At 53.1% G+C, this 25,849-nt stretch overlaps 12 protein-coding genes across 12 annotated transcripts; 7 read left to right on the top strand and 5 right to left on the bottom strand.

The window, feature by feature from the left end:
• Positions 1 to 1,941: 1,941 nt before the first annotated feature.
• Positions 1,942 to 3,186, top strand: CLUP02_10485 (uncharacterized protein; the record flags this gene model as incomplete). The annotated part of the gene is made up of 5 exons (XM_049289461.1): positions 1,942 to 2,152; positions 2,212 to 2,285; positions 2,347 to 2,533; positions 2,587 to 2,699; positions 2,758 to 3,186. The coding sequence occupies 5 exons, from the start codon at positions 1,942 to 1,944 to the stop codon at positions 3,184 to 3,186; spliced, it is 1,014 nt and encodes a 337-aa protein (XP_049146606.1).
• An 831-nt stretch (positions 3,187 to 4,017) lies between these two features.
• CLUP02_10486 (uncharacterized protein) lies at positions 4,018 to 5,170 on the bottom strand (the record flags this gene model as incomplete). The annotated part of the gene is made up of 5 exons (XM_049289462.1): positions 4,018 to 4,207; positions 4,266 to 4,453; positions 4,518 to 4,664; positions 4,714 to 4,932; positions 5,036 to 5,170. 5 exons carry the CDS (start codon positions 5,168 to 5,170, stop codon positions 4,018 to 4,020), a joined length of 879 nt encoding a protein of 292 aa, XP_049146607.1.
• A 935-nt stretch (positions 5,171 to 6,105) lies between these two features.
• CLUP02_10487 (uncharacterized protein) lies at positions 6,106 to 7,460 on the top strand (the record flags this gene model as incomplete). The annotated part of the gene is made up of 2 exons (XM_049289463.1): positions 6,106 to 6,708; positions 6,771 to 7,460. The coding sequence occupies 2 exons, from the start codon at positions 6,106 to 6,108 to the stop codon at positions 7,458 to 7,460; spliced, it is 1,293 nt and encodes a 430-aa protein (XP_049146608.1).
• Positions 7,461 to 9,360: 1,900 nt separating this feature from the next.
• CLUP02_10488 (uncharacterized protein) lies at positions 9,361 to 9,879 on the top strand (the record flags this gene model as incomplete). Its single annotated transcript, XM_049289464.1, has 1 exon — positions 9,361 to 9,879. The coding sequence occupies one exon, from the start codon at positions 9,361 to 9,363 to the stop codon at positions 9,877 to 9,879; it is 519 nt and encodes a 172-aa protein (XP_049146609.1).
• Positions 9,880 to 10,582: 703 nt separating this feature from the next.
• On the bottom strand, positions 10,583 to 11,540 carry CLUP02_10489 (uncharacterized protein; the record flags this gene model as incomplete). The annotated part of the gene is made up of 2 exons (XM_049289465.1): positions 10,583 to 10,844; positions 10,942 to 11,540. The coding sequence occupies 2 exons, from the start codon at positions 11,538 to 11,540 to the stop codon at positions 10,583 to 10,585; spliced, it is 861 nt and encodes a 286-aa protein (XP_049146610.1).
• Positions 11,541 to 14,218: 2,678 nt separating this feature from the next.
• Positions 14,219 to 14,587, top strand: CLUP02_10490 (uncharacterized protein; the record flags this gene model as incomplete). Its single annotated transcript, XM_049289466.1, has 1 exon — positions 14,219 to 14,587. The coding sequence occupies one exon, from the start codon at positions 14,219 to 14,221 to the stop codon at positions 14,585 to 14,587; it is 369 nt and encodes a 122-aa protein (XP_049146611.1).
• Positions 14,588 to 15,429: 842 nt separating this feature from the next.
• On the top strand, positions 15,430 to 16,945 carry CLUP02_10491 (methionine aminopeptidase; the record flags this gene model as incomplete). The annotated part of the gene is made up of 4 exons (XM_049289467.1): positions 15,430 to 15,472; positions 15,559 to 16,694; positions 16,747 to 16,833; positions 16,889 to 16,945. 4 exons carry the CDS (start codon positions 15,430 to 15,432, stop codon positions 16,943 to 16,945), a joined length of 1,323 nt encoding a protein of 440 aa, XP_049146612.1.
• Positions 16,946 to 17,923: 978 nt separating this feature from the next.
• Positions 17,924 to 18,169, bottom strand: CLUP02_10492 (uncharacterized protein; the record flags this gene model as incomplete). The annotated part of the gene is made up of 1 exon (XM_049289468.1): positions 17,924 to 18,169. One exon carries the CDS (start codon positions 18,167 to 18,169, stop codon positions 17,924 to 17,926), a length of 246 nt encoding a protein of 81 aa, XP_049146613.1.
• Positions 18,170 to 19,234: 1,065 nt separating this feature from the next.
• On the top strand, positions 19,235 to 19,822 carry CLUP02_10493 (PRELI-like family protein; the record flags this gene model as incomplete). Its single annotated transcript, XM_049289469.1, has 1 exon — positions 19,235 to 19,822. One exon carries the CDS (start codon positions 19,235 to 19,237, stop codon positions 19,820 to 19,822), a length of 588 nt encoding a protein of 195 aa, XP_049146614.1.
• Positions 19,823 to 20,424: 602 nt separating this feature from the next.
• CLUP02_10494 (uncharacterized protein) lies at positions 20,425 to 21,567 on the bottom strand (the record flags this gene model as incomplete). The annotated part of the gene is made up of 5 exons (XM_049289470.1): positions 20,425 to 20,649; positions 20,728 to 20,799; positions 20,995 to 21,264; positions 21,359 to 21,460; positions 21,520 to 21,567. The coding sequence occupies 5 exons, from the start codon at positions 21,565 to 21,567 to the stop codon at positions 20,425 to 20,427; spliced, it is 717 nt and encodes a 238-aa protein (XP_049146615.1).
• A 215-nt stretch (positions 21,568 to 21,782) lies between these two features.
• CLUP02_10495 (uncharacterized protein) lies at positions 21,783 to 22,758 on the top strand (the record flags this gene model as incomplete). Its single annotated transcript, XM_049289471.1, has 4 exons — positions 21,783 to 21,858; positions 21,932 to 21,997; positions 22,033 to 22,056; positions 22,136 to 22,758. The coding sequence occupies 4 exons, from the start codon at positions 21,783 to 21,785 to the stop codon at positions 22,756 to 22,758; spliced, it is 789 nt and encodes a 262-aa protein (XP_049146616.1).
• Positions 22,759 to 22,980: 222 nt separating this feature from the next.
• CLUP02_10496 (uncharacterized protein) lies at positions 22,981 to 25,670 on the bottom strand (the record flags this gene model as incomplete). The annotated part of the gene is made up of 3 exons (XM_049289472.1): positions 22,981 to 25,129; positions 25,176 to 25,311; positions 25,367 to 25,670. 3 exons carry the CDS (start codon positions 25,668 to 25,670, stop codon positions 22,981 to 22,983), a joined length of 2,589 nt encoding a protein of 862 aa, XP_049146617.1.
• Positions 25,671 to 25,849: the final 179 nt, after the last annotated feature.

Here is a 25,849-nt window from a genome sequence, read left to right on the forward strand (position 1 = left end):
AATGGTAAGCAGCCAAGATAGCCACTGTGACAAGTCAGAAACGGGAGGATCTCCTCCTTCAGATCGCCAGGGAGTCAAAACAGGCTTCACACCAAGACTTCTAGGTACCCCGACGACAAGCCCTACATCGCCTGCGACTAGCTCGTGGGTACGGTGAACGAAGTTGGAAATGATCCGGGTAATTCTGACACAGAGCTGAACGAAGCTGAAGCTGGACACCTAGGCGCAGAAACACCATAAAAGCCAAGAAGCTAAGAGCTGTCAAACTCCACGATGTCTCATGACCTCCTCAAATTCGCATTCCTCACCATACGCCAAGCCACAGTAGCCACCCGCAGTCATGGTTGCCACATCAAGGGGGAAGCGAATAGCCACACCTGCAACGCTAAGAGAGCGGCCCGTCGGCCGGGAGCCCAGCTGCTTCCCTTGGCGTAGTGTGTGCTTTTTGGTGGCTCGGATGTTCTTGGCGTCCGTTGAACGTGGGCTTGCCATCCTTTTGTCCTTGTGTACATAGCAAGCTTGCTTGCAGTCTGCATGTCCGCCGCAGAAGTAAGTGCGTCTTTCCAAAGTCTTTGCACCTGAAAGAGTACTCAAAGTGCAGCATACACGATAAAGCCTCTACATAGTCGATCGCGAAGAACTTTGTGGGCAACAGAATGCCTGTCTGACCATGCAGGGAAGCAAAGGGCTACTGGGTTGAACGTGATTCGACAGCACAACAGCTGCAGGCCTCGCAGCTACTCTGAGGCTCGGGCACGCGCGCCCTTGGGGGAGAACGTCGAAAAAGGGAGTCCTGGCACTCTGGTTGAGAAGACTCATGCCCGTCTCAAGCCCTTCCAAGATGGCCAAGAGCCCCGTGTACATAATGCCGTCCATCCGTCTCCCAGAATGTCGGATTCCGCAGGATGAGACCAACAATGGGCTTTTAGAGGTGAGGAAGAACACATTCGAGCTGAAAAGATGCTTACTGTAGCCCAAGCCTGACTGGCTGCCGAATCCCGTGCGATTAAACCTTCCGCCAGGACCACCGGGAGACTAGCCGGCTTGATCCTCGAGTGTCAGGTCCAGCCAAGGCATTAGGTTCTGGGGTAAGTAGAGTTTTCTCTTGTCAATGTAACTTTGATGAGGAAAGCGTAAGAGCCCAACTCTGTAGCACAATAGGCGAGAGAGAAAACGGCCAAGCTCATACTGCGGATAGCTCGGAGGGGTTCTGTCTTGGTGTCCGACAGGTGGTGGTAACATGGTGTTGAGTCTTGTCTGGGGCCAGTCGCAAGCTTAAACATCCCCCGTTATCCAACCACGTTGGGAGAAACATACGGGCCGTGATCACCGAGTCGTTGAATGAAACTTGGATATCGAAATAAGGCCGCGGCGGATGCGTGGGGGTGACTTAGCTTGGGGTGCTTCGTTATCGGTGCCTTTTGGATCTCCGACGCTTTGTTGGTCGGTGATCGGCCATGGGTGTTGAAACCGCGCAAAGAGCCGCCCGCCACGTGTTGGTGATGGCCGTATGTATTGTGATACGTCTACCGTGCGCGAAACCGCAAATTCTCACACAAGACATGACGTTGAGGTTCCCATTGCGAAAAAAGAGGAGCAGTCGAACTCCGTTTTGGATCTCCTTATCCTCCCCCCGGTGCATTGTACATCCTCATTTGCGGTAGTGTAAAGGAGGGAGGATGTGCGGGGGATTTTCCCGTGGCCCTGCATCCGCGTTAATGAGAATTAAGGCTTATGTTCCAGGAACAACCCAGTGACATAAAGCGTTACGACTCGAGGAACTTCTGGACCACTGCACTGACTATTGCCTCCTTTGGCCGATAGTTGGGGTGGCTGTGCGTTCCGCTTTCCGGTTTCGCATTGATTTCAGATCCCGCCGTCTCCCTACTTGATGTGCGTGTTCTCCTCCCCCCCTGGGTCATTCTGCCCGCTCTCATCAAAATGGGTGTTGGTCGCATATTTTCTCGTCGACGTTGGAGCCGGGTTGTTGAACAATCAGATTCTCATCACCAACAGTCGCCGGCAGTTTCTACCATGCCCGACGTCGAGATGGCCCGAACGGGAAGCGTACAACGGCAAGGAGAGAAGGAAGAGGATACCGAATACAGGCCATTGAATTGGAAGAAGATCTTCTTGACGCCAAAGTATATCCGTATGAATCATCCAGTCGGCATCGAAAATACAGGGGAAACTGACTTGGGCGACGTGCAGCATTTCACCTTTTGGGCATAGCCATCATTGTGGCGACAGTCTTTATCAGTCTTCATCATGATGAGGTCGTTGAGGTATGTGGCATCTTATTGAGAGCGAAGAAGGCGAATACACTAACATGTACGGCAACCGTAGAAATTGAGACCCTTTTCTGAAAAGGTCCGGTCGCTACCCGGAGGGTTCTTGATTCCGATCGCCATCTTGGTGCTGATCTCGTTCCCGCCCCTTTTTGGCCACGAGATTGTGGCTCTTTTGTGCGGTGTGGTGTACGGCTTGTGGATTGGATTTGCCATTGTCGCAGCCGGCACTTTCATCGGAGAAAGTACGACGCTCATAAGCCCTCACGTATGACCAGATCACTAACTCGGAATGCAGTTGGAACCTGGTTTGCGTTCAAGTATACCTTGCGACGCAAGGCCCAAAAGCTGGAGAGGACTAACCTCAACTATGGTGCTTTGGCGCGATTGACTCGCGACGGCGGATTCTGGGTATGTTCATTGGCATGCGTAGTTTGTGTAGTTGAACTGTGTGACTGACACCTAACAGATTGTCTTCATCATTCGGTTTTCGGTCATTCCGTCCCATTTCTCGACCGCGGTGTTTTCGACATGCGATGTGAAGTTTTGGCACTTTGCTGTGTCGACGTTCTTGACGCTTCCGAAGCAGATCATTCTCGTCTACCTCGGTGTCCTCCTGATTGAGAAGAAGTCGAACAACAGCAACAACACCATCAAGAACATTGTCTTTGGCGCAACATTCGTTCTGACCATCGCACTCGCGATATACATCTATGTCAAGATGACAAGAGTCAAGAAGATGCTGTTGCAGGAGCAGGAGGAGAGGAGAGTGCAGCGAGAGTTGCAGGAGTTGCCTCAGAAGGCTGAAGTCGACGCAGTCGAGACGGAGATTGTAGCCCTGCAGCCAGGCGCAGCGACGGTGCGAACAGACAGACCGGGATACCCACACTGGATTTGAGGGCTAGCAGCCATGATAGGGAAAGATGGAATCTTGAGAGAAAACAGATGTCCAGGGATTCAGGACACACAGGGACGGGGGAACATGGGACAATTGGTTTTCGGAGTTGGCGTTGGCATGCGCAACATAGCGTTTGAGGGCAAAGAAGAAATGATTGGCTTTGGTTCTGACAAGATGAGCGCCTTTCCTTAAAGTCGCAAAGTGAATGCCGGCTGTACTGGCTTTGCACCAGTGGACAGGAGGCACTGACAAGTTGCCAAGGTTTGCCAGCCACCGGAGTTGTTTCCGTCGAGCGAAGGCACAATAGTACGAAGGGTCAGAATCTTCCGATATCGACGTTGGCGAGTCGATCTCGTGCGTGAGATCGTTTCGAGATGCGCAACATACAGAAAGGCGCCTGAAATTGCCAATTCTAGACGATGTGCTAAGACAGATCAGACTGTATTCGAAAGCCCCCCCCCCAAGCTGCTGTACGCATCAGTTGGCTGATAGAAACACATACTTTGGCGATTCTCCTATGGATCAATCCAGACTCTTGCTGCACGCGGGAGGATTGGGCTGTTCAGCTCGATATCTCTAATTATCAGCCAGGTTGGCTTTCAGCTAAGCAGTTGATCGTGGCCGCCTCGATGGGGTTTCTGGAGTTGGATTTGGACAATCTCCATATCAAACAGCAACAGCTCTATCTCATCGGATCTCTGCGAAGTTTATGCCAGAAGAGGGAGTCATCTGTGCACTCGTGACGCCGTCCTTGACATCTTTGCGAGAAATGCCATCGAATTCCGGCAGGAAGGTGGGCTAGACATGACGAGCCGTCCCCTAGCGATCCGGTCAATGGGATGATCCCGGGGGAGTATGATGTGCAGAGAGTTTTTCCGACCTAATGGGAGAATATCTCCGGAAGAAGTCCGTGATGAGGTCGAGACTTGAGTTGAAGGTTGCAGGTGTGACAGGTTGGGGGTCGTCGCGCGAGTCGTTGAGGATCCGGCCGAGTCGTGGCTTGCAAAGGAAAGAAACAAATCTGAGGAAGCACAAGCCACATTTCTCTTGCCCTGGACTTTAGTCGCTGTTTCCTGCACCCAAACCAATGTGGGATGCCGCAAGTGACTAATTCGAGGTCGGCAAGACTCAAGCTCAGAGCGTAATTCACCCCGCCTCCGGTGCTGAGTCCGCTGTGGCCGATGCCTCTGGAGTCTTCTGCAGGCCCGGACCCCGGAGCGGATTCTGCGCGCTGGACGGTCGTGGTCTGGTCCCTGGGCGGGGACTCCTGCTGGGGCTGAAGAGGTAAAAATAGCATCAATCTCAAGAAATTGTCCGCAGCACGCACTTACAGGGTCTACGTCGGTGGCTGTTCCGGTGGCCCTGTTTCGTTCATTCCGGGGAAATGAGGATGCAGATGGCTCTGCGGCCTGCCTCGAGCAAGAGATTGTTCCTACCGCTACGGAGTGAAGTTCTAGGTGAGAGTAGACGGGCCAGCTCTGCACGGCAGGTGAGCGACGGTCAAGGTGGGTAAATGTTCACTCATACGCGGAGGAACCGGTAATAGAGTGCCGTCCATTCCTCATCCGGAGTTCCTCCATGTCGTTTTCTCTCTGATGCTCCATATGTCCCATGTCCGGGCCATGACAGGGGTAGCGGGTCTTCGATTGAAGCATTTGGATGATCAGAACAATTATCAAAGAGTTTGCTGTACCTCAAACCAGGTGAAGCCATATAGTCATGTTTGACGGGACGGATAAGCAGTGTCTTGAGCAATTCAGCAAACGTCTTCTTTTAATGTTTCATCAAAAGAAGACTCGTTTGATGAGGCTCAAGTACAGCTTGGTAGAGCCCAGAAACCTGGCCATACCTTAATGAGCACAAACGCCTTGGCCCTCCACCATGACCTCATACGCGGATGAAACAACGCGTTTTCTAAGGAGCTAAGGCCAGCGGCCTCCAACTCATCAGTTGGCCTGCTGTGAGTACGTATGCAGTGATGCATCTGTGCTCTGGGCTATGGACGGTTCAGTATCTGTGGACAGACACTTGGAGACAGAGATGCAGGAGGCAGGGGGCTCAAAGACACGATGTGGAAATCAAGACCCAAGAGTCAAGATCAGGGTCTTTCCGGTGGCATTTGGGTAGCATTTGCAGAAGCTTCATGTACCTTACTAAGGTAACGTGGTAACCTAACGTCTCTTGGCAAATGAGCAATAGCAAACTTGCTGCTAGTCCCCTGATTCCCGGTTTACTGCCGTCAATCACCAACTCGATTGAGAAATCCGTTGGCGGTGGCGTTCGCATCTTGATTTCCCCCCTTCCTCAAGTTGGACCCTGCAATCGCCAACCAGCTGCAAGCCGCGCGCAAAAAACGGCTCTTTACTTGCCGTGAGATGCTCAGCACCTAATCGTAGCGCGGCCACTATCGACGTCGGGGTGGCACGGTGCGTGTAGTTGGTGATAATTGATAGTTGGAGGCTTGAATAGCAAACTTTACAAGGTTGAAGAAAACCTGAAGAGAGGAACTGGGACCAGATAGGTGAAGTGAGCAGGAGGAGCCTGGCTGAGTCTCGAGAAGCCGTCCACAATCCACGGTGGTGCGGCATGCTTTTCCCCTTCCCTTCTGGTCCCCCCAGTCCACTCGGGTGCCTTCTCTCGCCCAGTTCCTTGGTATTCAGCCATTACGAGTACAATCCTGGCCACTGAGAGCTGCTGCGCCTCCTTCCAGACCACCCATCGTCTGTCTACCTTGCCTTTAGTCTGGTCTTAGCCATCAAAACAATAAATCCAGCTTTGTTTCTTTTTTGGCGTCTCAGAACCGCTACATACATAATCGAGACCGTTTTACCCAAAGTCCCAAATCGCACCGAACATCATTTGCGCGCGATTCGAAAGTCCCGAACCAACATCGCTCAAACCCACCCAAATCACGACGTCATGGCTGCTGTGCCGTCAGATCCTCCAGCTGTGGCTGCCACCACCAACACCAATTCTGTCCCGACGAACGGCGATGCCAAGAAAGCATCTGACTCCACGGAGACAGCTACACACGCCGCGGAGCCCAATGCTACGACAACAACCGAGGAGTTGAAGGCCGCTCCGGAGCCCAAGAGCGCAGAGGACACAAACGGACTGTCTTCGTCGAACGGTCAAGATGCGACGGGGGACGAGCCGAAGCCTAGTCTACCTCCTCGGCCGACATCAATAGACGCCAGGGAGGGACTGCCGACCACCGACCAGTCTGTACAACAATCACCAAACACCGCCACGACAACGAGCACCAGGTCGCCAAGGACCTCTACGACTCAAGGCGCTGATACGGCAGCGACCTCGATAGAAATTGACAACACCAAGCCCGCCGACTTCGAGGGCGAAATCTCTACCAATAACGACCTGCCAACGCCCCAGATTCTGAAGAAGATCGAGAACTATGTAGTGCTAGATCGTCATGGGAAGAGCCACACGTTCAAGAGCTTATACACCGGTCGCAATGTCGCGAGGCGAGTCCTCGTCATCTTCATCCGCCACTTCTTCTGCGGCGTAAGTCTTCAACCAATCCCTACACAACTCTTCTCCTTGCTAACCCTACCAAGAATTGTCAGGAATTCCTACGATCTCTCTCCGAATCGATAACCCCCGACGCTCTGCTGGGTCTTCCCATGAGCACGTTCATTACCGTCGTCGGATGCGGCAACCCTGGTCTGATTGAAATGTACCTCCAGGAGACGGGCTGCCCCTTCCCCGTCTACACCGATCCTACGCGACGTCTCTTCGACACCTTGGGCATGACGCGCACCCTCGCGCTAGGAGCTCGACCGGCCTACATGCGCAAATCCATGCTCAAATCAGCCGCCGAGAGCGTATTCCAGGGGTTGAAGCAGGTCAAGAGCGGTCTAGCCACAAAATCGGGCGACCACAGACAAGTTGGCGGCGAGTTCCTCTTTGAACCACTCGAGCTCGTCACACCCGTCTCAACGCCATACGCCGAGCGGCAGATCGAGGAAGCCATGACGTCGAAAAAGAACAGCATCGACAATAAGGAGGGCATCGACGGAGAGGGCGGCGACGATTTTGAGCCGGAGGAGAAGAGAGTGACGTGGTGCCACCGCATGCGCTCCACGCGAGACCACGCCGAAATACCCGAGCTGATGGAGATTCTCGGACTCAACGGGTCCGGAAAGCCTCCCGCTCACGAAAATAAGAGGTGGTCCAGGGCACTGGAGACGAGGAAGGGCACTGGGTTGAGCATGGCTAGCCAGATGAGCAAGTTGAGCGAACAGGAACGAGCATAGGAGCGGCAAGGCTTCTTTTGGGTCGTGGACGGGTCAGTGCGGTCCATCCTCCGCCGAGGCTCCGAGAATTGGGGATGATTTTACTCATAGGTTACGGATCCAGGCCGTGCTGCGTGGTGCGTAGGTGACCGCGGGCAAGCTGCCGAGTGGTCTTTCTTGTTGTTGTTTTTTTGTTAGGATTGATATCAGCATAGCCACTAAATGATACCTGCAGCACACATCACATCTTACAACTTCATGGCAGGACAGGTTGCATATGACAAGGCGACGGACCTGGGGTCTCCTCGATGACTACGTTCCAGTGTGGTAAGATGTGGTTGAATCTACTCGACGAGGACGGGTGCCTCATCCCATGGACGAGATGAAGGGAGCTACGAGGTTTGATTACAGCCAGATCATCCAAACTCGGGCACAACTTTCTACCGCTGTCCCTCGTACCGGCCACAACTTGAGGCCTCTCAGGTTACAACCCGTCTTACGTCTCCTTCGCCATTCTGGGGCCAATGCGGAAATAAGCAGGATGTTGCGAGTACGACGAAATACCTAAAACGTATCGTCAGATGAACTAAGGCACTGCCAATCTCATCGGCTGAGTCGGTACCTTGCATCCTTCCGGCAGCCTTCGGCACCTTCGCTCAACACCACACCTTCTCAGAAAAAGAGTCAGATTCCTGGTCTTCGAGCTCGCGAGCTCGTATAGGTGTCGCTCCTGACATGAGAGGACGGCGACATGACCTTGATTTCTAAACTTCTCTCGTTATCGTCTTTGCTGACGACAAAATGTCTCAAATTCATCGCCAACAAAGCTCTCAGGCTCGTTCTCATACCCATGATCCTCACAACCGGCCCGAATGAAGTCACTACAAAACTCGGATCCTTCAAGAGCCCAGCTTTTTAGTATATATACCAAGGTCACGAGAAAGTCTGCTCCGCCCTACACGAAATGTTTATCCAATCGGCCGCGAACCCTGAGCCTTTCTGTCACGGTAGGTATTGGTAAGCTAGCCGTATATGGGCACTAGTTAGACCTTTCCTTCTCGTTACCTCTTTTGGAGAATGCATGTTCCCGTGGAGGCTGTCAAAGTGCTAAGCTTATATTTAGAACATGCAAATCTGGGGAAAGGCAGGCTACCTAAGCAAGTTACTTAGGGCGTAGCTTTGTAAGCTTAGCCCGGCAGTAGCTTTTTCAAATTCCCGGCTGAATCTGACTGGCCTTCTTCGTTGTCAGCTTTCGATCTTGCAGGAGGGCTGAGCAACGAACCCGCCGGGCAGGGAGGGCGTGCTGACGGGCGTATGATCCTCAGCCCGGGTTTCTTCACTTACCGCGAAGCAGCAGCTAACGCAACGCAGGAAACCGCATGGAAGGAAGAAAAAAAAGCGGAGGGATTTTTTTTGGGAGATTCGATTCTTACGGCTATCTCAGCAGGGAGATCGTATAGGGTTTGGTCTTTCCGAGAAAGGCTACGACAAAAAGTCTTCGCAAGGCTTTTAGTGAGGCGGAGTCGGTTTCTTTTGCCCTACCTTGGTAGATGACTTGCGAATGTTGGCCTCGTGGTGCCCGTTGTGATATCCGAGAGCTGAATGCTGGAGGATTGTGACATCTCCCTCACTCTCCATCAGCCGCGATGTTGTCTCTCAATTCGCCTTCGCCTGGTGAGATTCCGGGCGCAGCAGTTGATGATCCTTCTACGAGGTATCGTGATCGACCGAAGAACCTCTTCAATACGAAGAGGACGACGAGATGAAGATATCTATAAAGCAGGATACTTCCCTCGTCTTCAACAACACCTTCCTCTCATCCACACCATCAGCAATAGCTTCACTTTCAGCCTAACAAGCTTACCAACCCCTCAACTTCCTCTCACCAACCAAACCAAACCCCCCCCTTACCAACCCAACAATGCAGCTCACATCAATCCTCGTCACCGCCCTCGCAGGCCTCGCCACAGCCCGCTCAACCCCCTCCGAACGCCGCCAAACCTCAACCCCAAGCTGCCGCCTCGTCGCGCCCACAGACCTCAACTTCGGCGTCGCCGACCTCCGCTCCGGCACCGTCGTCACCAAAGTCCTGACCTTCCCCGTCGGTCCCACCACCGCTGGTCCCTGCCAGCTCGTCGGCGCCTTCAGCCAAGGCTTTCCCATCGACCAGGGCGGCGACGCTTTCGCCCGCCTCAACGTGCGCGCGCTGGACGGTCCCGCTGCTGGTAGCTTGGTCGGTAGCTTTGGGCCGCTCGAGGTGGCGAATGACGCTGTTGTCAAGGATACCGTGCAGGTCGTCAACAGCTTTTCGTGCCGTGAGAGTTTGAGCTTCGAGTTTGCTATTGCGAATGATGCGGATGTTGACGTTGATATCAATGTTGCATTCACGGCTTCTGGGCTCGGCGGGTTCTTCGTGCAGGTTGGGGACCAGTGCAACTGAGTAAAGTGTGCTCGGGTTATGTCCTAGACGAGGAGAGGCCAGGCACTTGACTTCTTCTCAGTTTCGGTTTAGATGGTGGGATTTGATATTTTGATTTTGCATTTGGGAAGCGCGGGTTTACTCGGGGTCTGGCATGTTGAGCAGCGTAATCATGAGCTCGGGGATTCTGATTGTTGTAACTTTACTGGTACTTCTACCGACTAAACCATTCTGTCCTGAAAGTTTCCTCAGTCCTTCATTAGTTCCCATCGATCCGCCCGTATACCTCAGTCTTCTTCCAGCTTAGCCACCACCCCTCTTTGCTCTTGCCTCTCTATCCACCACTTTGGTCGTCCGTCCACTGCCGACAAGCAAATCCGTATCACTGCCATGTAGCAATATGATCTGGTAATTGATTCGAATTGGGACATTCAGAAAGTACCAAAAGCCGCCAAAGGAGGGCAGACAGCCGTGTAGCCATCAAGAGTCGTCCTGAACGTACAATTTGTCAGTCTTTGATCGGAATGAAGATGGGGGAAGTGACCATATGCATCGAGATATACCTGGGACGTCGATAACTCACATTCGGTGGTTGAATATGTATACAAGTAGCTTCCACTGCATCTTTGTCTCTGCCTTCACGGCACGAAAAGTCGGCTGGAACGCGTTTGACCTCCATGCGAGCTGTAGTCTTGTAGACGATAGGCCGACTTAGGCTGGGAGGCTACATAGTTTCGGCAGGCTCATCGATAGCCATGGCCTCGGAAGAGTTGCCGTTGGCGGCGTTGCTCTCGGCGAATCCGTTCTCGGCGGGCTTGTCCTCGAAAGGGTTAAATTCGAAAGACTCCAAGTTTTCAGAAGCAGGCTTCTCAGTTCGAGACTCGATGCCCTCAGGCTTGTCATCGCCAGGCTTGTCGTCGACGTACTTGCTGTAGTCAATAACGCTTGCCTCGTCCCAGTCAAAGGTGTTCTCGCAAGACGCGCATCTAAACACCCGCGCAAGAAAATTAATAAGAAGCCGCTCAAAAAATAAGAAGAAACAACGCCAAAGTAGTAATTTCCACATGGAGCAAAGGAACTTACTGAACGTAGTTACAGCCACCATCAGCCTTCTCAGCAGGGGACTGACAGACCGGGCACTGCTTGATGGTCAACTGCTCCATGGTACGACGACTCTGACGCTCAAGCTCCTCCTTAAGCTTTCCCTCCGCCTTCCAGCGCGCTTCAACCTCGGCACAGGTCTCGCCCTGGTGAACCTTGTCGCCGCATCCAATGCAGGTGAGCTTTCCGCAGGGGCAAGTACCAGTGCCTCTGACGGTGCCGGCAACGTTGTTCAGACCGAAGCGGTAACGAAGCGGGATGTAGCGGCCGCAGGCAGTGTCATGGCAGTACAAGGCGGCGTTGCGGGAGACCTCATCGGCCTCGTCGGCGAGGTCGAAGTAGGTCGTAGCCTCCTTGCGGCGGAGCAACTGGCGGGCCCAAAGATCGGGGAAGGGCTTCTGGGATCCGCAGCCGCCGTCGCACTTAGGCTTGCGGAACGGCTTCGAGATGCACGACTTCAGGTAGGCGGTCGCGCAGGTGGTGCAGTAGGGATCACAACCACAGGAGAAATCCTTGCGGGTGGCTTTCTTGCAGGCCTTACCGCAGAGAACACAATCCTTGATGTCCTTTTTGCCCTCCATGATATTGATGCTTCGAGCGTGGGTTTTCGAATGTTGATGGATGTTGGGTGCCGACAGCTACCTTGAGGGTGAAGGTAAGCTGATAATGGATTGGGAAAGTGGAAAGTCCAGGAACGAACTTAGGGGTTTGATTTCGAAGAAGGATGGGGCCTGAAACTTCTGGCAGTCTACAGAGCGCTCTTGTTCTTGCCTCTGGATGGGTCTCCTTTGATGGGGGAAGGTACCCTGGCCGTGGAAGGCCATCGTGAGAGCCTCTCGGGAGCACCGGGACGTGGAGGCGCAAGACCATGAAGTATTTGTGGCCAGCCCGGGCTTTTAAGACGATGTCCTCACGAGTTCGAGACGGGGACAGCTTGGCCTAGAAGTGTCTGCACTGAACGTGGCCACCAGAAGGCTTGAGACTCGAGAATGCTTGAATATCCAAGGCTCTATGACTAGATGTGCATGAACATCAATCCCCAAAGGTCTAATGTGAAATTGATGGGATTACAGCATAATCAGAAGAATAAAGAAAGGCAATCATTGACAAGATGTGGTGTAATTGCCGTCAAATTTCTCCTGGAGTAATGAAAATATTGGCGATGTCTTTGTCTTATGGGAGTGGTTTAAAATATCGAGGCTCACTGAATATCTCTAGTTCTCCTGTCCTCAGATGTTCTTTGGTGCTTTGAAGGTCTAAGATTTGACTTGACTCTCTCTAATGACAGGATGAACTAGGAATCCACCATCTGTCCACAATATCCACGATGTTGTTGCAGTTTCGGGGCATGGAACGATGGTCTCTGGAACTTGAGATTCGGACTGTGATATATCCAGGACAGGCTAAGTTGATCATTGTCTCATGGCCAACATTTTGTTTGCAGGATAGAACTTTCGAATAGGTACCACGAGAAGTTTTCGGTCTTTGCCCAAAATACACAATTGAGTGGACAATCTCTACTTAGTTAGTGGAAATAAGGTTCTACCATGGCTTGTTACATCTACCTTAGATGATCATCTTTGAATGGTATTGTTTTAAAGACATAGATAGGCAAATTCTGTGGTAGAAAGGCATAGCAACCCTTTTTGATCATCTACCCATTCTGGACCATGGCATATCGATGCATGAGTCAGATTTTGGGTTCAAAGTTGAAAAGGGCAGTTTGAGCTAATGAGAAACCCCTTTTTGTTTTGTGGAAGGAGTAAGCACAACTAAAACTCAGAGCAGAGTAACCCGTTGATAGATAAGTAACGTCTTGTTATCGATGCTCCTTTTCTCGACTAGGTAAGTCTCCAATACTTTTCGAGTTTTTACAATCTTATTTGGCTCGTAAGCTGGCCTGTGTACCTCGACTGTATGAGTGTGGTATGCACGTACTGGCTCTCCGTTTTAAGTTGGGCCAGGTAGGACATTGTAATATGTAGGAATTGAAATCCACCTCGATCCTCACACGTTCAGTGAGTAGAAACCAATTTATTTGATACAACTTACCTTGGGATGCACTTAGCCTCTCACAAATAGACATAGTTGTATGGAAATGGTGCTCACTCGGCCGTACTTGGGATATCACGTTGTACTGCGTATGCACCGTAGCAGCTTGAGGTTTGACTCATGTTACACCAAGGCTCTTCTCAGTCTAGACACTTCCGAGGGTATGCCAAGGTCTTGACCGATTCAAAGCGCTTCGACTGTAGGTCATGATCAAGGGCATGGGCTATGTATCATTGGAGCACTTTGATTCTACCCCGCAAGATTAAAATAACCTGCTGGCTGGTGTCTCAGGTATACTCGACACAGTTTGCCATACTTGCTCGGAATTTGAAGAGGAGCAACAGCATAAGGGAGATCACGTAACGGCGAGGGTAAAGACAGAACCATCCAAAAGTCATCGAATAAGGACTGTAGGCTGTCACTTGTCGCCTCAATATCCACAAGGGTTCGCGTTGGACAGACTAACATCAGTACTAGCCCGATTTCCCCTCTCAAGCGGTCAAGCTTATGTTTGCTTCTTGGCTAGTTTAGTGTGTAGCTTCGAATGTTATCCTTGGTTGACCACACCTTTTCGAATGCAACATTACAGCAATGTTTCATTGGCTTGGGCTCTATCACAAGAATCCTTCGAAAGTCACCGCAAGTCCAGCCGCACTGAAATACATGAGTAGACGATACACGCAGCCGGATGGTAGCATAACCAAGGTGCAGCAACACGGCTAACAGAGGCTGCGCACTCATACGTAGAAGAATGAGCTGCATGTCCCTCATGTTGCTAGACACATACCGTTGAGAAGGCAGCCAATCCGGTGTTTCTCTCTGTCTATCAACCCCGCAGCTATGCCACAATGTTGTGATCGTATGTCTTTCAGCTGGATCAAAATGCGAAATATATACCGTTCAGCTATGCTGATCTCTTCGGAATAGTAAGACGGGCATGATATTACCCCTTTGCATCGAAAGCTTGATGAACCGACTTGGAAGCCAGAGCATGGAATTATGAAGTATTGTTAAGAAGCTTATAAAAGCTATGAAAAGTTAACGAAATAGTCATCCTAACTAAGAAGCTCGAACCCATCTAACTGTAGCTGTTGAATCTTGCGTGAGCCTCAAGCGAATTGACAGAAACAAAGGTATAGCCCAGCTCTCAAAGCCTCGTGATTCGAAAGACGACTGACCAACTCTATGTTTCAGAAATTCACCCAAAATGCGCTTTGCCACATCCTTAACCGTTTACTTCCTCGCCGCAACCGCCCAGGCCAGCGTCGCCCAGCAGGATGAACCTTACGCCGTAGCCGCGCGGGCTGACACGGACGAGCCCGTGGCCATACTGGAGAAGAAGGAAGAGCCAGGTCTGGAGAAGAGGGCCTGCAACTACAACGGATGCAAGTGCGACAGCAAGAACAAGCAACTCACCGTCTGCGGCAACTGCGTCTGGAGCCGCGACAGAGGCTACGTCGTGACGAGCAAGAGGATCGCCAACCACATTTACGAGTGCTCGCCCAGCGGCAGATGCTGCGACTACGGTGTCGCCCATGACTGCGGTTCCCTCTCTGCTCGGTGCATTGTGGACTAATTGGGCGGCGACTACTACACTTATTGTCTGAAGGGGTCGACTGAAGGAGCAGAATGAGCTGTCATCTCGGGTTCACGGCAAAAGTTGTGTTTGAAGGTGTCGTCTCAAGTCTGTATTTACCTCGAGTCACTCGCTCAAGTCGGTTTAGATCGTGGGGGTTTGATTCACTGAAGTTGCAGAGGAAACAAAAATCGGTACAAATCATTGGAGGCAATTATGGTTCCATGCAGGAGTGAAGTGCGTAAAGTTGCATGTTCCTGGTTCGAGACACTTATAAGGCAAGACGAGGCGAGTCGAGCCTAAAAATAGGATATCAAATGACGTTGTGACGTGTAAGAGAAGCAAACTTAGCCGACTTGAACCACGATCTGCCGCGTGCAACCCGCAGTCTAGTCGCAGCCCACGGGTAATAGGCGTCTGGAACCTTGTAATTAGCAAGGCCAGAGTTGCAAGAATACGCGCCTCCCATGGTGGTTTTTGATGGGGGGTGGACCGCTTGGCCGCAGACTTGGCTCTTTTTTTTTTTAACCGTTCCTATTGCCCCAGGGGAATTTTGCGACTCAAGACCTGAGAATAGACGATCGGTTTTGCTGGGACAAGACGAATCAGGTGACTGCTATTTACCTCCATACCCGAGTTTAGGGAATATTTTTTCACCGCGCCTGTGGAAAGCTCTTACCAGGTGAAACGGGATTGGACATTGCATCCCTTAAAGGGGGCAACTCCCCGGTTAACGACTTACGGGGGCTTACCCCGCGCAGTTGCGTTTACCAGGTGGGGTTCAAAATCTGTGTTGCTCCCACCACCAACTTCACATCACACGCGAAATCTAGTATGCCAAGATGGCTGCCCAAGTTCCCACAGAAGCTTTGAAGAAGCTCAACGGTATGGCGCTCTTCGCCGTAGCTACCGGCTGTTCGCCCATCAAGTCCGGAACCTTATGCTAATCAATGATTTTTACCTTCCAACAGTGGGAGAGCCTGCGACGAACGGCAAGGCAGCGAAGCCCGCGGAGGGAAATGGGGTCGACCACGACAGCGACGACTCGGATGAGGAGGGCGAGGATGTGACGGCACCCGCCGCCGGCGGAGCGGCCAAGAAGAAGAAGAAGAACAAAAAGAAGAAGAAGAAGAAGTCCCCGACCGCCCAGTCCGACCCGCCCCGCGTGCTCATGTCCTCGCTATTCCCCCAAAAGAACTACCCCAAGGGCCAGGAGGAGGAGTACCGCGACGAGAACCTCTACCGCACAACGGACGAGGAGAAGCGCCACCTCGACAACCTCAACAACGACTTCTTGACAGACTATCGTGAGGCCGCCGAGATCCATCGCCAGGTTCGCCAATGGGCGCAGAAGAACATCAAGCCCGGCCAAACCCTGACCGAGATTGCCGAAGGCATCGAGGACGGCGTGCGTGCGCTGACGGGACACCCTGGTCTCGAGGAGGGCGACGCGTACAAGGGCGGCATGGGCTTCCCGTGCGGCCTGTCCCTCAACCACTGCGCGGCGCATTACACGCCTAACGCCGGCAACAAGATGGTGCTCTCGCAGGAGGACGTTATGAAGGTCGACTTTGGCGTGCACGTTAACGGGCGTATCGTCGACAGCGCCTTCACCATGGCCTTTGAGCCGCAGTATGACAACCTTCTCGCTGCCGTCAAGGACGCGACCAACGCCGGTGTCAAGGAGGCTGGCATCGACGTCCGCGTGGGCGATGTCGGCGGTGTCATCCAGGAGGTCATGGAGAGCTACGAGTGCGAGATTGACGGCGTGACGTATCCCGTTAAGTCGATCCGCAACCTCAACGGCCACACGATTGAGCGTTGGAGCATCCACGGCACCAAGAGCGTGCCTATCGTCAAGAGCAACGACACGACAAAGATGGAGGAGGGTGATGTTTTCGCCGTCGAGACGTTTGGTAGCACGGGCAATGGATATGTCAGGGAAGATATGGAGGTGTCTCACTACGCTAAGCGTGGAGAGGGCCATGCCGCGCTCCGGTTAGATTCGGCCAAGAGGCTGTTGAACGTCATCAACAAGAACTTTGGCACCCTGCCTTTCTGCCGGCGTTATCTGGACCGTTTAGGACAGGACAAGTATCTCCTTGGTGTAAGTTGGCATCTTCACCGCTGACTGAAGAATATGAGCTGACGAATAACAGTTGAACAACCTCGTTGCCAGCGGCATTGTCGAGGCTTACCCGCCCTTGTGTGATAAGAAGGGCTCCTATACAGCTCAGTTCGAGCACGTAAGTAACAACTTGCTACTCTTTGTCAGGGATAATGTTAACCCACGTCATCCAGACCATCCTGCTCAGGCCAAACGTGAAGGAAGTAATCAGCCGAGGAGAGGATTATTAGGCGGGGTGAACCCGGCCAAGGATAGGTATTGTCGTGGGTTTTCCTTCCACTTATCAAGACTATCGTTCAGAGATACATCAAAAATCCAAGCAATCGAATCCAACATGACCGTACCCAAATCTTTGCCGAGAGTGTACGACTTGTAGTGAATTCTGCTTAAACCAGTGCTAAAGGCATCGAACGTCAGTCTGTTGTATACGACGCGGAATTTGGGAACAGCGTTAAGCCTGTCTCCAGGGCACGGTGAGTGTCCACATTTCGGGAGGCCAGCGATTTTCCCACGCCGATGTATCGGTATCACTTCGCACAATGCTCAAGAACGCTGAGGTACTATCACAAGCATGCATGATGCTTAGATGTGTCTACTCGAATCCGTATGTTGCATGTTACCTCTGCTATCGTTAGGCAAAGCCCAGAGCCTGCCATGCCAGCATGCTCGCAGCCCTCTCTTAACTCGTAATTCAAACGTTCTTTGAGTTCGCGAGTCGTTCGCGGCCCCATAACGGGATGCCGTCCCGTAGCCGGGCACAACGGGGCAAATCATAGTGGAGACCAGCTCCGACGCAATGGTCCGGAACGGAAGACTCGATGTACAGTATGACCGATGGTCTTGCGGATCGAAGGCTTCCGTTGCCGTCTGTGTGAATCTAGTGGTTGTCTGCGGTGATGTCAGATGCCATCACCACGAGCCCGGAATGGAAACCGATCGGAACCCGCAGATGAAGACGGGCGCCGGGCGAAGTGGGTAGAGCCACACGGAACCCAGCGATTGCCTTAGTAAGCATGGAGCTAGAGAGGACCCCTGCGCCACTTGAGGCTGAGGCGTGTCAGCATGGCGTCAATAAGAGGCATGCAGAGGCAAGATCATGGGCCGATCCAGAACCGACGACCACTCATAGGCATTTCCCTTTCGCCCCCGAGCGAGACTTGGCTGGCGCGACCGTTCACTGGTCGGCGGACTGGAACTGCGGTACCCATTTATTTCTCCACCGCCAATCCGCGCATCTCTGGTTCTCCAAGGGTCCGATCGGCGGCGTCCAGAAGCACGGAGAAGGGCATGACAGCTTCATCCGATATCCACCTCGGATATCCAGGTTGCATGAGAGGCGTCGGCCGCGGGTCGGCTGTCGGGGCCTGTAGCAGGAAGAGGCCTTGGCGGAACCTGCTTTTCGTCGTCCCTTCTTCGTCACACTCTCGGGCTGGGCGAAAAGTGTATTCATCCATGGATGTGTGTGTGTGTGTGTGTGTGGCGGGAAAGAGAGGAAGAGCTTGGGCCCAGTTTCCTACTCGCCGACTTAGCTTTCTCTTGCGGCTTCCCGCTGGGTAACGGGAACGGTATGGATGTCAGCGAGAAACGGCGTTTGGGAAGAGGAGAACCGACAAATGCTCATCCGCGGATCCACCTTTAGGCCAATCACATGCAACCAGCGATTTCACATCGGCGGCCAGCCCGCGTCCTGGGAGGTGCTGGGCCTTGAGTACCCCTATCCCGTCCCTTCCCCCCTCGTCTCCGACGTTTTCCATCTCCATTGACGCGGTCCATGCGCGCCATACCCGAAACAGGCAGCTAGGCGAGGTAGGAGGCCCCAAGCCGAGCCAGACAGCGCGCTCCCTGCGGTGGAGTTTTCGTGCCTCCTTCGCTGCGAGCTCGCACGCGCCACCCCGAATTCCCATCTTTCTCCGGGGCACCGGCTGGGCCACTTGGCCCTGGGGGGGAAGGAATGCAAACTGCTGCAGTGCACCAAAATCCCACTGAGAAATTTCCAGCGCAAAAAGACCTTGTGGGGGCCTTGATGCCTTGGGAAGCGTTTTCCCACGTCCTGGTTGGTCAGGTCAGCTTCCTAAAAAACCCGCACACGACACCTGCTCCACCCTCCGGCCTACCGAAGCTCGCAGCGCGCTGTTGCTCTCGGTTTTTTTTTTTCTCGCACCCCCGTCCGATTTCCTTACTAGCAAGGCTCACCTATTATTTTCGCATCCCTTATATCAACAATCGCCTCCCTCTTCCTCTATTTTCCTTCCTGCAATAGAAGTTGACTCATCACTGTCGATTGACGATAAACAAACAAACAACGAGATACAACTCAGTTTGACTCGTTTTCATTCACGAATACCCACGACACTCACACGATACCCCGATACCAATCCCGAAGACACTAGAGGCAGAAAAAAAAAGCGACAAACACCTTCCCGTCCGCTACATCACACGAGCTTCCTTTCCTACCTCGCCCGCAAAACCCGATACCCAGAAGTAATATCAACCACCACTACACAAGAACCACATTCAAGATGAAGGTCTTCTCCAACGCAGTAACCTTCAACTACTCCTGGGAAGAGGTCTCAGCAGCAAACTGGCGCAAATACTGCCCGTGGAACGACAAGACGACGCACGTAATCGCCGTCGACACAATCGGCCGCAGCGTCGACCCAGCCACGGGAATACTCCGCACCGAGCGCCTCATCACCTGCAAGCAGTCCGCCCCCAAGTGGTTCGCCTCCCTCGTCGGAGGCGGCGGCGGTGACCCGGACGTTTCCCACGTCTTCGAGACCTCCTACGTCGACCCGGCCAACAAGACCGTCACAATGGTCTCCCAGAACCTGACCTTCGCCAACCTCATCTCCGTCCAGGAGTCCGTCGTCTACAAGCCCGTCAGCCCGACGCAGACGCAGTTCGTTCAGGACGCGCAGATCACCGCCCTCTGCGGCGGCTGGCAGCGCATCAAGAACGGCATCGAGGACCAGTGCGTGTCGCAGTTCCGCAACAATGCGCAAAAGGGCAAGGAAGGGTTCGAGATGGTCCTGGCTATGAGCAGGCGGGTGTTTGCCGAGGAGCGCGAGCGCGAGATGCGTGTTCGCCAGGGCGCTATGGCAGTATGATGCGGCTGATGATGATGAAGATTTGAGAGTCCACCACGTTGACTCTTGTGTCTTCCCCCATCCCGGTTTGCCACACGACACTCGTGTTATGCAGCGTTCCTCGTCATTTTTTACATCTTTTCTCAACAAGCGGGCAGCATCACCACAAAAGGATCCGGAAAAAGGGGTTTTTAGACGGCGTTCAGACATCACTTTTTGTTTTTCCGGGCCAAGCCCAAAGACGTGGATGCGGATCTTTCACTCAAACCACTCAGGTTTAGAGAGGATAACCACCATCCCCAACTGTACAAAGACCTTCGGCGTTCAGGAATATCCCTACATGATAGAGCATCCGGGGTTTTTCCTCAGACAAGACATTTTCTTCTCAAGGTCCATTGCGACCAGAATTAGAGTGTTTTTAGAAATAATAGACCCCTCACAATGATCAGCAAACTTTATTGCCTCGACATGGAATTGTCCACCCGTTTCATCGTGATTCAGCAGAAATGCCTTATCCCATGTACCGACGCAATTCACTGCCCAACGAAACTCTAAGCCGAATGTGAAGAACTACTCGCTACAAGCCACCACGGTATCCCTTCTACGTGCGGTCGGTAAACCCTTCATTTCTCCATTCGGCCCCGGCACTTCTCCTCATACCGGACCAGCGTCTCCTTGGTATCCCGATCCAGCGCCGCCTCGCTCCCGTCCAGGACCCGCCTCGCAAACGCCGCAGCCTCGCCGAACCGGCGTAGGAAGTAGAGCTCTTCCACAGCATGCAGGAGCTCTTGTAACACAGGCTTGCTGGCCTTTTCCGTGTTGAGCGGTAGCTCTATTGTCTGCCAAACCTAGCAAGGCAAGCATGTGTGTCAGTCAAAAACTACCCTTTTTGATCATTGTCTGCTGCAAGAATAGAGGGGGCAAACAGGCGGAAGGGGAGGGGAGGGGGTGTTCTCCGCGGTCCAGGGTTCTCCAGGCAGGTGGAGAAAGCCGGGTGGCTTCCATCGGAAGTCCATCCGAGCTTCGAAAAGGACTGCCAAATGAGAACATGAAAAGTAGGACGAAAAGATCGAAAACCATCACCCCTCGCATACTCTCCATTGCACAAGCATAATTACAAAGCCAACGATATAGAGTACATACTGTTTCTGTATAGAAAGATATCAAGGAAGCATGGGAAAGTAATGACTCACATCGCCGTCTTGCACCTTCACCCGATATGTAGCCCGAAGCTTTTGGAAGTCCTCTTCTGATTGCCAGTCTCTGGGCTTCTGCTCCTCCTCATCAGAGTCGTCGATGGCGATGTTGAAGAGGTCGCCTTCTTCGTCAGCCATTTTTGTAGGTTGTAGGTGCAGGTGTAGCCCGTGGAAGTAGATAAAAGTCCAGAGTAGGGAAAGATCCCAGAACTTGCTGAAATTCCCTTTCGAGGGTTCGGGGTACAGTCCCTCGAGCCTGCCGCTGCTCTATTCCTTAAGTCGACAACAAGAATGACCAATTTCGCCGGGGCGCTCAAAGTCTCGAGCAAAAGAACGTCCAAAGAAGAAGATGAATCCCCACTCCGATTGCTCCGTCGTGGTCCAGGTTGGTCGGGTATCCAGTTAGGCGATCGATCACCAAGATATCCATACAGATGCCGGCACGCTGGAAGGGACTGACTGACTAAGTCAAATTATGCAACTAAACAATACAATTTATGCTCGGGCTGCAAATCTTTTTACAAGCAAGTCCTGCCGAAACGGTTTCCCCAACATGACATCAAGCCGCATGGCGGGGTTAGTGGGGCCGCTTTTGCACCTAGCGGGCCGAGAAGCTTCGAAGCTTGAACCTCATCCGTCCAGTCTACCACCCCGCCTCTCCCGTCCCTTAATTCCAATCTTCCCGTCTCGTGAAACCTTTAATTGACTTCAACGACCTTACCTAAATTTGACCTATACATACACGAACGAACGGTAGAAGACTGCTTGGGATCAAATTAGTCGAAATGGAGCAGCAAGTAGCCAGGCTCGTAGAAAAGGCATGGGACAAGTTTCAAAAGACGCCCGAGGAGAAACGCCTTTGTGAGTATACGCCCTTCACATCATGGCCCAGAGCTAGACACCTAGCCTAAACATTGGAGCGTCCTGCTCTCAGTGAAATCCCTGCTCCCTGGCAGCTCTGTTATGTTTTCGTCACTCACCTCAACCAGCTTCTACCCAAGTATACAAGACAAGACTGACATCCCCAAGTGATAGGAATATCCGGCATCCCAGGCTCAGGTAAACACACCTCAAAGCCCTCTCTCTTACTCGCAACTCAACATTATCAACCCACACGGCACCTAACACCTCAAACCAGGCAAAACAACCCTCTCCCAAATAGTAACAACCCGCCTCAACGCCCGCGCCGCAACCCTAGACCCCTCAAACCCAACCCGCACATCCCACCCGCCCGCAGCCTTCGTCCCCATGGACGGCTACCACCTCACCCGCGCCCAGCTCTCCGCCATGCCCGACCCGAAAACCGCCCACGCCCGCCGCGGCGCCGCCTTCACGTTCGACGGTCCCGCCTTCCACAAGCTCGTCACGTCCCTCCGGGAACCCCTCAGGGCCGATTCCTCCCCGATATACGCCCCGAGCTTTGATCATGCCGTCAAAGACCCCAAGGAGAACGACATTGCTATCCAGCCGTATCACCGCATCGTTGTGTTCGAGGGAAACTACCTTACGCTCGACAAGCCGCCGTGGAGCGACGCTGCGAAGCTCATGGATGAGCTTTGGTTCGTAGACGTGGACTTTGAGGTGGCGAGGAAGCGGTTGATAGGGAGACATGTCAAGGCAGGCATTGCTAAGAACGAGGAGGAAGCTGATAAGAGGGCAAGAGAAAACGATCTGGTGAATGGGAAGGAGATTGTCGACTTCCGCCTAACGGTCGATGAGGTTGTTACCAGTCGAGAAGACGACGAATGGATTCACGAATGAGAAATATACGGCACTGTGTTTCAGTCATGGCTAGGGGGATCTTTATTACTCGCTGTCGACCCTCAATCGTGCCGGAACTATTATGAGGTCCTGTCCTGTCCCGTCCCGTCCCCGACCATGTAGCCGGCACTTCTGCTCAACCAATTGTGCTGGATATCGGTGGAGACTCGCATTCCAACTATCTATGCAACGTTGAGAACCATTCTCCCTCACATCGCCAGCTCACTCGGCTGCAGCCCCCGTGAAGCTACCAGGAAACTTAGCTGCGCTGTAGCCTGTAGCGAACATAGAGCCTCCCAGTCCCCGGCGCGTACGAGGCTGATCGCCACCCTGCTGTGGAGGGACCTGGCCGTGGCCACAGGGCTGGAATGGTTCTGCGTTGGGCGAGAACGCTCCGCCATTTTGGTGAACTGGGCCATTCATACCAATACCCGCCCCGGAATCCGGATAGCTGATGTGGTAAGTGACCGTCACAGCGTGAACGACGCCCGACGGATACATTCCAGGAATCATTGCCTGCGGATGCATCTGAGGCTGCATCTGGGTCGCGTAGTGCACTTGACCCGGCGCCATCTGCGGCGTAGGGATGCCAGCAGGCATGACAAAGCCTGTGGGGTTAAATGGAACTGCAGTGGCGGCCACGGGACTCTGCACAGGAGTGGGCGCCGGCGCGGTGACATCTGGCTCAGCCTTGACGGGAGCTTCAAACTCAACAGCCGAGTCGTGCGAAGCGTCTGACATCGCATCTCCCTTATCCGATCCAGCAGTCTTGGAAGAAATCGGATGCTCTGTGGGAAGAACATTCTGAGAGGCATTCTGGACATGCGCATGCTCGCCCTCAGTACTGACACCCGCATCGACCGGATCGGTCGACTCCTTGGCGGTGCCATTGGGCACATGCTCCTTTGCATTGTCCTCCACATGAGCTTCGGTGCTGTCAATGGACTTCTTCGCAATGCTACAGTCGACTTGACCCTGGATCTCGATGTCGATATCGATCTTAGTCTTCGGTGCCTCAGTGTTTTCTGGCTTGACTGCACTGTTCTCCTTGTTCTCTGCCTTGCTGTCGGTGTTCTTCTCAAGGTCACCCTCAGTTGAATCCTTGCATGGCATTTGAAGTCCGGATGAGAACTGTGCAGTAGTAGCGACTGCCTTATGGTGGTTGACAGCTTCAGATAAACCAGGCATAGAGACCTGTGAGACACCGCCGGTGCCTATCTGTGTCTGTGGAGTTCCCGAAATCCATTCCATAGCCTTTGCGGCCTCGTTGTTTGGCTGGGAAGCTCGCACTTTCTGGTTCTGTTGCAGGTGAGGTGGCAGCTTGGAGAACACACTTCGGCTATCTTTTTCGAGGGGGATCTTGACGTCCTTGATTCCGGCAGGAACTTCAGCAGAAGAACGTCTCTCCAGCAGCTGTTCCGGGCTGTACTGGACCCAAGGAGGGCGGTCTGCAGTGTACATGGAGGAGCCCTTGACATTGGTCAGCTTCAGATTGCTGAAAGCGTCCGTCAGGTCTTCCTCGCCATGATCCTTCTTCATGGGCACCACCTCGGTGGCCTGAACGGCGGTCTGGGTGGGGCGAGCGGCCTCGGGAGCAGCCGACTCGACGGGAGCGACGGCGCCCGTGTCCACTTCATCCTGGGAAGCAGCCATCTCGCGGAGATATTTCATCACCTTCTGCAGCATGTCCGCACGCTGAACGAAGTCGGCAGCCGTCTCGGAGTCATCGAACTTGAGGCTGTATCGCATCGATGGACCCGACGCGGAAGCTCCGAAACTGACGATACACAGGTGATTCTTGTGGAAGTCCAGAGCGTAGTCGTTCATGCTATGGGCTTGGTCGAAGATGCCAGGGCATACAATGATGCAGACGACACGTCCATTAGGATGCTCGTCAGACTTGATGGTCTTCAATTTGATAACAGCATCATGCTCTTTGCCTTGAGCCTGAGCCTTGCAATGGCTAGCCCAGTGGACCTCGGAGTTGTTCTTATCAGTCAGGTGAGGTTGCTTCGTAATTTCTTCAGACGTCTCCTTCTCCTTGCCTTTCACACTGGAAGCGGCGTTCGGGGTCGGCGTGGAGGCCGAGATGGCAGTGCCAGGGGTGGCAACTGGAAGATTCTGAGTGCTCTTGGCTCTCAGATGGGGCGGCAAGGGCATGTTGGTCGCTTCAGTAGATCCAGTCCTAGTAGTGATAGAGCCAATGGCAGCTGGTCTGGCCGTGGAAGGGGTAGTAGGCGTGACCCTGTTTCCCTGGACATTTGCGCGGAGCTCACCAGCAGCTCTAGTCGAAGAGTATCGATGAATCTGGGAACCAGGAGGCATGACAATGCCATTCTGACTGGTCTGCATGCCTTGAAAGTTCGCCACGCTATTATTGTTAGTTGGGTTTCTGCCAGAGGAGAGGAGTCACCTACTTGGGTCGGCGTGTCTCGGGCAGGTGTCTGGCTGGACCAGCCGCAAGAGTTGGACGATAGACATTTGAGCCGCCTAGGTCAGGTAGCTGCATAGCAGCCATGGCTTCAGCATCGTCCATTCCTGTCTCTGCAAGCGCTATCATCTTCATTAGTCGAGATACTGTCCTGTGAAGTATGTGGAGAAAACATACCTCGGTAGCCGTTGAGAGCCTCAGTGTTCTCCACGTTGACAGGAGCGCGGCGGGCACGCGGCGGTACAACATGCCTTTTCGGGGTGTCGTCAAGAGGCAACTCATTGATGCGGTCCATCCCGAGGTCGGCCTTCTCAATGTCAGTTACACACAGTATGAACGAGTTCCAGATGCAAGAGCAATCACTGACCATCATTGCACGTTGGACCAGTTCTTCATTGGTCAGTGACGAAGATGCTGCCTGGAGGCGATGACTGGGCATTTTGTCCGCCTTTCTGTCGGTGTCGGTTCCCCAAGATCCCATGTTTGCAGGCAAACTAAAAGTCAGTCCGAGATTTTCGCTGATTCGATGTCGTGGTTTGGTTCTGGTGTCTAGATGTATATCTGTCAGAAAGGGTTGAGATCCCAAGATGGTCATGCTGCCCCCGGCTTGTTGCTCCGAGAGAGTAGTCAGGCAGGCGTAGGATTGAGATACCAATCAGG

This window comes from Colletotrichum lupini, chromosome 5, assembly GCF_023278565.1.
Source record: "Colletotrichum lupini chromosome 5, complete sequence".
Taxonomy (NCBI): domain Eukaryota; kingdom Fungi; phylum Ascomycota; class Sordariomycetes; order Glomerellales; family Glomerellaceae; genus Colletotrichum; species Colletotrichum lupini.